Source organism: Patiria miniata, unplaced genomic scaffold (assembly GCF_015706575.1).
Source record: "Patiria miniata isolate m_02_andy unplaced genomic scaffold, ASM1570657v1 HiC_scaffold_7, whole genome shotgun sequence".
Taxonomy (NCBI): domain Eukaryota; kingdom Metazoa; phylum Echinodermata; class Asteroidea; order Valvatida; family Asterinidae; genus Patiria; species Patiria miniata.
Genome location: NW_024037074.1, coordinates 24,304,734 through 24,314,949, shown reverse-complemented (window position 1 = coordinate 24,314,949; position 10,216 = coordinate 24,304,734). Strand labels below are relative to the sequence as shown.

The 10,216-nt window shown below is 41.7% G+C and overlaps 1 protein-coding gene across 2 annotated transcripts; it reads right to left on the bottom strand.

Annotated features, from left to right (window-relative positions):
* Positions 1-432: 432 nt before the first annotated feature.
* LOC119745805 (GDP-fucose protein O-fucosyltransferase 2-like) lies at positions 433-9,832 on the bottom strand. Of its 2 annotated transcripts, none has more exons than XM_038222416.1 (8): positions 9,635-9,832; positions 7,165-7,415; positions 6,042-6,297; positions 5,246-5,312; positions 3,583-3,708; positions 2,167-2,347; positions 1,045-1,174; positions 433-784 (listed from the first exon to the last, which is right to left on the bottom strand). In XM_038222416.1, the coding sequence occupies exons 1-8, from the start codon at positions 9,796-9,798 to the stop codon at positions 625-627; spliced, it is 1,335 nt and encodes a 444-aa protein (XP_038078344.1). In that variant the 5' UTR covers positions 9,799-9,832; the 3' UTR covers positions 433-624. The 2 variants fall into 2 exon arrangements, with proteins under 2 accessions (XP_038078344.1, XP_038078345.1); XM_038222417.1 differs by lacking the exon at positions 5,246-5,312 and adding an exon at positions 4,679-4,745.
* Between the last annotated feature and the right edge of the window lie 384 nt (positions 9,833-10,216).

Sequence of the window (10,216 nt, the reverse complement as noted above, 5' to 3'; positions counted from 1 at the left end):
CGCACACCAAAGCTCTTGTAAACTGTCACACAGTCCAATATTGGTCATTCTATAATTTCAGGGTTCAAAGAGTGACATTTTTTCCTGTCCCTGTAATTTGGGGAAGTGTTCATGGCCTAGTGGTTGGAGTTCGTGACTCATGATCAGAGGGTCAGCGGCTCCAATCCAGCTGCTGACCACATGTTGTGTCCTTGGGCAAGCCACTTCAGCTCCTCTTGCCTCTCTCCACCCAGGAGTACAAATGGGTGCCGGCATTAGCCGGGGAGTAACCTGCGATGGACCGGCATCCCATCCAGGGGTAACAGAAATATTCTCAGTCGTTTCATGCTACTGCAACCGGAGATAATCGCCGGCCAGATGGGCCACATTGGCTTGTGACAGACTTTACTACTTATTGTAATTTGCCATTTAAGTATCAATAAGGATAACTTCTTTGTTGGGTTAGTACATGTAGTTTTCTATTCAAAATCACTCTTGGAAGATGACTGCATTAATGAGTCTATCAGAATTATAAAATCATAAAAGTCGGATGTATTAACAAGGGCAGGAAAAAAAGTGGACCCCAAATGTATAGAACAACCCATCTACTGTTCTCGCACAAAGTCCACCGATGTTACACCATTGTTAATGGTAGACTATCTTCCAAACAGATGGTTGCTCACAGTCCTCCGGTTCGCTGTGCCCGCAGAATCGATTGTAGGTCATCTTGGTGTCAAAGCCCAGGATCTGTCTCTCCTCGTGGATGCGGAAGGAGAACGTGGACACGCCCGTCCCTATAAAATACCTTTGAGAAGGGAGGGGGGAGGAATTTTTAAACTGAACAGTGTGTTCTTGAAATGACATCACAGAAACAACGCCCTCGGTTGTCCAAAAAAGCATGGAATTATTTTTAAATGTTTAAAGAAATACACTTTTCAATTAAATTAACCAAAAAGGGATGTCAAATAGTTTCCATACAATTAAGAGGAGTAGAAAGTTGCACAAAATGTCCTCCGAAGAAAAATTAATCGCACAGACACGTTAACGTTTTCTGTGACAGGTTACCTTGCATGAGCGCATATCCACTGGTCTATAATGGCCACTCCGCCATCTTTGAAGTTCTCCAGGACGCCTTTGGGAGGGACGTAATTGTACACCTGGTAGTCTTGTAGGTGCCTCCTGAGCTCCTCAATTTCTGCAAAAATCATTTGAGAAAAGCGAAGTTGCTTGGCAGACAAAGAACGGTGAACACGACAGGGGCAGAGTTTGGTGCGACCAAGGAGGTCCTGAGATCTATTCTTTGATCTTTTCTGTTTTAACAATCCTAGCAAGCTTGATGGTTGAGTGGTAAGACCACTGCATAAGTAAGCAGGAGGTCATGGGTTCGAGTCCCACCCGGCAAGTTTGTGAATTTTAGTCTTCCAACACCGAGTACAGAACGGTGAACACGACAGGGGCAGAATTTGGTGGGACAAAGGAGGTTCCGAGATCCATTTTTTTATCATTTTTAACAATCCTAGCAAGCTTGATGGTTGAGGGTGAGACCTTTGCGCAAGTAAGCAGGAGGTCGTGGGTTCGAGTCCCACCCGGCAAGTTTGTGAATTTAAGTCCTTTGACAACACCGAGTACAGAGTGTTTAAAAAAAAGAAAAAGACGGAAGTTTCCACATGCAAATAATGCTCAATTTCATACTTTTGAGGATATAAACCATTTTAACATCCTGAAAACTAAATTACTTCCAAGGACAGCAAGCACCAAGGTCCCCCCCCCCCTAATTTTTGCAAAATCAACTTTTTCACAGACAGTTGGTGTCTGTATTGGCTTAGGTGACACTAGCAGATGACAAGAACACCCTAGAAATGCTTAGAAGACCTCTAAGTCCATTACGGCACTGCTTTACCGCCTTAGAGATTCTCATTACTACATGGTGTATCTTCAAACTGATACTGAGGGAAATCGTATACAAAACAAGGTCAAGAAGGCTGTGTTGACATGATTTTTTTGTCTCTGTGAAGAAACGCCAGACTTACTGTTTGAATAAATTCACTCTTTGTTTAGTTCTCATCAGACAAAAGCTGAGCTTGTGTCTGTTGTGTATGTAGGACTAAATATATAAACTATTAGCCTAAATAAACATCAGACACTACATGGTCTGAAAACGTGCTGATGGGAAAGTTATGCGCTTACCATGTTTAGGTGCATCAGTAGCTACGAAAACCTTCTCGAGTTTATATTTTTTAAGGGCTACTTTGATCTGGTCTGCTGCCCTCTCAAGCGTAGGCACTTCTTTCCTGTTGTTGCGAGCGAAATCTTCTCTCCTTAGGTGTGCCGCAAGGTAGGGTCCTCCGATTGCCGAGCCTGGTTTTCTCTGTCAAAATCACATTTATAACTTTTTAACACACCTGTACATCGTTGACATACAAGGCTTCATTTGCACTACAAAGACTCTTTGCTTACACTTGTTCCAGAATGGCGTTCCCACGTTGTGCCAAACCTAATCATTTCAAAGATTTTGTTAGAGTAAAAAGCTACTTTCCACATTTGAAACAGTTTAAAGGCAGGTACGAACATTTGCAATACCTGGAAAAGTACACACCGATTTAATGACAAGAAACTTGCTCAAAAGTGAAGATATAGGACAGGTATCAAATTACCCTGTGACATTATTCCGCCTGAAATGCTTGTCGTTTGTAATAAAGAAAACTAACATTGAAGGTGGTTTTTCGAAATGTAGTACCCGCATGCACATATAGGACTAAGATATAGGACTGGTACCAAATACCCTGTGAAATTATTCCGCCTGAAATGGTGTCGTTTGGAAGAAGGCTAACATTGAATGCGGTTTTTCAAAATGTAGTGCCCGCATGCACATATTCTTATATGCGTCACCAATGGGATCCAATTTCAAGACTCACAAAATTGTGCACATGTTTTCTGCTTTCTCAAAATGTATCCAGTGTGCTGGAACTTCAACAGGTTATTAAAGGTAGGGTAGATCATTTGTCATTTGTGCATTTTTTTCACCTGAAGCAACAACAGTGCTCAAAATCTAAAGACGGGTGCTTAACAACTAACCTGACGAAGTTTTAGCTCTGTGCATGCTGTATATTCTGAGAAAACAATATTTTAGGATCTTGATTTCTATTAAAAAGTTGCCGAGTCATGTTTTGAATTGGGCCCAAAATCAGCATTTGGACACGTTCTCATTCAGCCCATTGCAGCTACGCGATGTCACGCACTGAACTGAACCGACAAATAACAGCAACGGCGCGCGTGTGTGCGTCGTGTCAATGCTTGCGTGCACCCATTCATGGAATTGGCCTTCTTTTATTTTCTTCAAACTGACAGCATACCAGAAGGAATAATTTCACAGAGCGTTTAGTGCCATTACTATCTTTAAACCAAGTAAGCTTTTGAACAATAATTTGGTCAGTTACTTTTTGGATAGCTGTAAATGCTCTACTCTACCTTTAAGTAAGCTTTGAAAGTTTGCGTGGTGGAGAGTCAAAAGATGGAAGGTTTGCCATAGCACCAAACTGCTGTCGTGCTTCGAACGAAAACAATAAGCAAGCAATCTCAGGTAACTATAGCTATTATTACTACCTCCATATCTCGCCAGTTGTCTGTCATCACTGTCTTGTCCTTCTCGTCTGTGGATTCCAGTTTACTTTCCCTGAATTCGTCTCCGATGTCCCGCAGATGTTTGGCAAATCGCATGGACCGCCTCACCTACGAGTAAAAAAATCAAAATACAGTAACCCCAGATGGCGTAAAATGTGGGATGTGTTGCCTAGTGGTTAGGGTTTGTGGCGCATGATCAGAGGGTCAGGGGCTTGAATCCTGCCACAGCTCAGTTTGTAAAGCACCGGAACAGCAATCCGGGGGTCCCAAGTTCAAATCCCGCTCCAGTCAATTTTTCTTTGTTCAACTTTAAGATTAGTATACAGGGGGAGTCAAAAAAAGCAAAACCCAAATGTCGAGACTATTGTTTAGTGAAGTTCTGCATGTACCACTTTGAAGATCTAGGATATGAAAGCCCAATTCATAAGCTTTCTTTTAGTACAAGAATCATTCAAATCACTCATGTACTTGTCAAGTTGCGGAATTTTAACCACAACCTCCGTTTTCAAGTTCTGTCCACGAATCACAAAAAAGGTGTGCGTTCTTTCAGCAAAACGAAAAACAATTCACACACATCCCTATGTGATTTGTTTTCGTTTTGCTGAAAGAACACTTTCCTTCTTGTGATCCGTGGATAGAACATTAAAATGGAGGTTGTGTTTAAAATTCCATAACTTGAAAAGTACATGAGTGATTTGAATGATTCTTGTACTAAAATAAAGCCTATGAATTGGGCTTTTGCATTCTAGATTTTCGCATCCTACATGCAGAAATTCACTAAAACGATGGTCTCGACATTTGGGTTTCGCTTTTTTTGACTCACCCTGTACAACTCACCTAGTCAGTTTCACTTTGTGGTTTATTTGAAATGAAAAAAAAATTGCTTTTCTTTGTATCTACTCCACCATTCGTGGCCATTCTTCAAAACAAGATTTCAGTACAGGATTCTTCCAACATGCAGCTTAAGCTGAAAGTGATGCAAACATTTGAAAACTCTACAGACCAAAATTAGTTCCATTCAACAAAACTGTCATGTACAAATATTTTGTGGGAAATATTTTGAAGTATGGCCACTTACGGTCCAGTACTGCACCTGCCCATAGTAATCGTGCAGTATTTCTTCCCCGCGATCAACAAAGACCGATCTGAGAAATGCACACAGCAACGGGAAAAATAAATATTCAACAAACAAAAAAGGAATCACCAATCCCCTAAAACTTGAGGAATGGTTACTTTAACAGAAACCAAAACAAAATGTGCTTGACGTAACAATCTTGGACAAATTGAACTTTTGTTTTTCTTTCAAATTTGGGCGTAAGAAAAGTTTAATGTTCTGTCCGTCTCCTCTGACTTGTTGGAAAGATTCTTAGTTATTTTCTGAGTGCAGGTTTTCTTTTTTTCATTTTCTTTTCATGCATCTGGTCTCGGATGGGATGGATTTAGCCCATACACTGGTATCACAGGGTAATCCTATATGATAGCACTGCCCGGCTCACAAGTGACAGTCAGTCACTCAGTGAGATAGGTGCAAAGAGGACACTAGGCTGGCCCTCAGGGACCAGCACAAAATTGCATCAAGAAAGGAGGGGGAACAATTTGAGTCTTTTTGTCCAAGATTGTATTTTTCAAACCCATATCAACTTACAGTCCAGTAGCTGACGTCACCAAATCGGTCATGCATGACTTTCTCGCCTCTATCTACAAAGACGGACCTAGACACAAATAATTGAAATTTCCACCTATTTGAGTCAGTTCCTGCATTGATGTGTTTTTTTTTTCCTGTAGTTAACAAGAATCTTAACTTTTTTTCAGAATTGACTGTGATTGAGAATTTGTTTGAATGGCAGGGCTGTGCAAAATGTATATTTCAAAAAATCAATACAAGTTCACTTGAAATAGCTTTTCCCCACTGCTTTAATTTGGCCAGAGGAATTTCCCGAGTCCATTGTGAATTTAATCCTGACTGCTGGTCAACATCAGAACTGATTTAAAAATGTTGGAATCATCCAAGCTTATAGACTTATCCATTATGCCCCCCCCCCCCCCCACTAACTAATGTTGTGCAAACCCGACTCGAAACCAAAACTGACCCGACCTGAAACCGACTTCGGGTCAGGTCGGGTCAGTTTTTCCATCAATTCAGTCGGGACAGGTCGGTTTCGGTTTTGCATTTGCAATTTTCAGGTTGGGTCAATTCAGTTAAGCCATCTTGTGAACAGGCCTGAAATAAACTGGAACAAACCGACTTGTGATTGACTTGCGATAACTTGTGATTGACTTGCGATGAACTTGTGATTGACTAGTGATGGACTTGTGATTGACTTATGATTGACTTTTGATGACTTGTGATTGACTTGCGATTGACTTATGATGACTTGCGATGACTTCTGAAGACTTGTGACTGACTTGGTGACAATCCCGGTCACAATTCATCAACCCACCTTGCTGTGAAATTGTTTAACAGCACCGGCGCCAGAATGCGGGCCATTCCCTGGACGGACAGGCACTTGAAGGCCTTGGCATAGGCGTCCGGGTAGCCCCAGAACCACCCCCGGAAGACCCCGGCCTCGTCCAGCCGGTAGGCCGGCGGTTCAATGCACTCCCTCTCATCTATCTTCTCCTCCCACTTGCCGTTGGTCCAGCCTTCCTTGTAGGCTTGGAGGTACAGGATCTGGTCAATGGCCGCCTGGCCGGTTTCTGGGAACCGGCAAGAAGGAAGAAACGATTAGAATTTTAGTTGCTCAGCAAAATTTGGCAACCTAAAAGAGGTTACAAATCCAGTACTTTAGAGGTGATAGACTGATTCCCATACTTCTTTTGCACATTCACCTCAATTACCCTCCTGCTATCTGAGCAGTCACAGACAGTCAAAACATCAATCCTCTTCCCCTGCCATGCCTTTTACACAGGCTAGCCACCAACAATCAGATCATATTTCAAGCAAGCACTGTGACTAGTCAAATTCAGTCAATAGACAAAAAAACAGGCAAGTGGTAGGCACAGCTGGCTTATCAATCACCTACAGTCCAAGCATAGCTGTATCAAGTTACATCAACAGTCACAGCCAGTCAATCCTGCTTCATGTATAGGCTGGGAGCTCATAACTGTTGAAAACAGTCACTTGATTGATTTTGACGGGAAGGACAACTTGGCACAGAATGTATGCTGATCATGTTTCGCTGAATTATTCATTCCAAACCACGGCCCCACCACAAAGCAAAAATTGAAGTTCCATTCCACGGTAAATTCATGTAGAAAATTCCACTGCATGGTCACACAGTTTAAATACCAATCAGATAATGCGTATTGATTTAGGCATTGTATAAAGCGAATAATGAATATTTTGCAATCGTACAATAGAAAGAATAGTTTCACAACACTTGTGATGGACTCAACTAAAGCCCGGTTCATACTTCATGCAAATGCAAGTGCGAAGCGAAACTCATATCGTCAACAATGGTGGACGCGCTTCAAACGTTATATTGACGTCACGCAGTTCCCTTAGCTTTCGCTTTGCTTTTGCGTGAAGTATGAACCGGGCTTAAGACACCAGGTTTTTATTACCTTTTATAAAATCTTCAAACTCGATGACAGGAATGTACCGGTTGAGGCTCTCCACGTCAAAGAATGTGGCCCAGGGTATGCGGATCTGCTCCAGGGAGCGAGTCCTCCAGTGGTACAGTCGGCCCCAAGGGGGTAGGACCAGCACCCAGTCCCCGTCTTGCTGCAGCCTCTGGACCAGGTTGGCTATCCGCATGTAGACATCCCGGCGTAGATTGAACCCTTCCCCGTGGTTGACATGGTAAAGTAAATATCTATAGTAAAACATAAAAAATGTCTAGCTTACTTCTTAAACCACTTCGTGCTGGGATTATTTTTGCCGAAAATTTCGATTTTCGCAAAAGGCAAAATTTTCCAGCCAACTTCTGATGTACAGCCAAATGCTACAAATACTGATTCGCAGGAGTCATTTCAACAGTATTTGTACGATATTTCTTGCCGAAACCTCATAAAATATGTTTCAATACTCCAAGGTGTGCACTGGAGCGTAAATTGTAGAATAGGCCGTGCACAGCGGCCAATTCAAGACCAACACACGGTCCGCCTCCACAGACTTCAAACTTACAGACTGTGTGTGTGTGTGTGTGTGCAAATGACACGAGGGACTAGTGTATTTAGACATCACTGGAGGCGAGTCCAGGCAATCTTGTTGCCTGTCATTCAGTATTGGTCAAAAGTGCGCCCGCATGCATGCACTTTTGACCAATTCTGAGTGACAGGCAACAGCCATACCAATGCACATTGTAAAAATTTGATGCAAACATGAAACTCTTAAACCGCTAGGTCGCGCACGATCAACACTGATCAATGTTGCCATAATCAACCTTTGGATGTATTTGAAGTAGCTATTGAAATAAACTAAATATTCATGAGAAAATAAATATTCAAAATGACATATTGCACTATCATTGGCTAGCTCATGCGACGTCATGGTTGTTGATGTCATGCGTATAACCTACCGCTGTTGACTGGCTGCTTCAACTTAGTTCTGCACAACGTGTGCATCCAAAATGTGCTCTAAAAACACATTTTGCCTATTTTTTTTTGAATTGACACACCTTCTTGGATTCCTCTTGGGTGAAATCACAAGGTGAGGTGAAAATTGATATGTTTGGCAGCAAATAAAGTGGTGAGCTAGTATGGACATTTTCCCAAATTGATTTCCATGTAACATATTTATAGGCGTAGGTTCTTTCTGCAGCACATGCGCAACTTGTTTGTGTAACTGTCATGACTGTGGTGTAAGTTAACGTTGCGTTACGTTATCGTGGTATATATGAATGCTAGCCCAGGTGGACTCCCTTTCCTCCCTACGTAACGGAGGGACTTCGTCCAACCTGGGCTAATATTAATAAGATAGTGGATATTTTGCCGGAGGTAATGACGGCAAACTAATGTTTACTAAAGGTTTGCCGGCGGCAATCCATATCAACAGAGGGCGCTGTACTCTTTAAGATAGGGCTGAGTTATAAGATGTATTAAATTCCCACCAAAAGATGTGCAGCACGTTTGGTGTAGTGGTTAAGCAAAGGCTGTAGAAAGCGGTATTCTGCGGGTTCGATTCCGACCGCAGCACATTTTAAAGTTGTTTTTTCTCATCCCCAAATAAATAAGAATATTCTTCTTTTATTATTTTAACATGTCTCAAACATTTTTTTGCAGAGTATTACATTTTCTTTTTCAGATTTGTGGCTCTGGAGGATTTTTTTTAAAGGGAAATAAAGTCCGAAATTATAAAAATGGTCTGAATCCCATCTTGTGAATACGAGGTTACAACGATAATTTTGGCATGGAGCCAGACTAAAATCTGTCACCGGAAAATGTTTAAGTACAAAAAAAACCAGTAACTGCGCATGTTCAGTGCATATCCGGCAAACTAACGTTTACTAAAGGTTTGCCGTCTCCGGCAAAATATACACTGCCTATTAAAAAAAGTATTAATAATGATAGCCCCATAAATGTGGCCTATTTACTGGACTGCCTCCGTAAACATAGGCCACACATTCACATGTACAAAAATCGTGTCGACTTTGCCAAATTTTGATTTTCACATTAAGGCTTAGTTTGTAGGGTTTTTTTTGCTTTAGAAGCATACTCACCCTCTTTATAGGCTAATCAGAAAGTGCTGCCTTTTTCAGATGTATATTTTTCGTGAAATTTCCAGATTCATTTTTACACGTTTGCGTATCAAAATTTCAACATGAAATTTCACAAAAATTAGACATCTGAAAAAGGCAGCACTTTCTGACTAGCCTATAAAGTGGGTGAGTATGCTTCTAAAGCAAAAAAATCCTACAAACTAAGCCTAAATGTGAAAATCAAAATTTGGCAAAGTCGACACGATTTTTGTACATGTGGACGTGTGGCCTATGTTTACGGAGGCAGTCCAGTAAATAGGCCACATTTATGGGGCTATAATAATGAATGCCAATCTTTGCTTTGGCTTGCCAAGCATGGCCGCGTGATTACACACCTCCTTGGTATTGCCGGGCCAACCTTAAGTGTCTGATGGCTTCCTGATTGAAAGACGATATCATCTGATAAATCAGCCTCCGTGTCTAATGAACATTCTGTCTTTAAACAGTGGGAACATAAAACCAGGACAACGCAAACCACGAAACGCCTGTGCGCCGCCATTTCTACGAGTGATGGAAATAGCGCCACCAAGCGGTAACATTTGATTTAATTCCCTGAAATAGCCTGCCGCTGCTTTTGAATTTGAGATCACTAGTGCAGTACCCGTCTAAAATGTGCATGTTCGGGAAGGGCAAATTGCTTGGCCGCTGGTATTGGTTGCTTGCAGCGTTTGTGAAAACTTCTTGTGCAAACAACGCACGCCATGCAATGGTGTTGTTTTTACAGGTTGAACGCACACGTACACTCACAGGTTGAAAAGCACATTTTTAATTATAGTAAGGAAACGTAGAAATAACGGCGCTATTGTTTATCCCATTGTTGGTAATGGAATAGCCCCACCCCCCCAGTGAAGTACCCATTGTTGATAATGGGATAGCTCATCCAAACCACTTCAAACTTCGCACCAAACAAAGTCTTT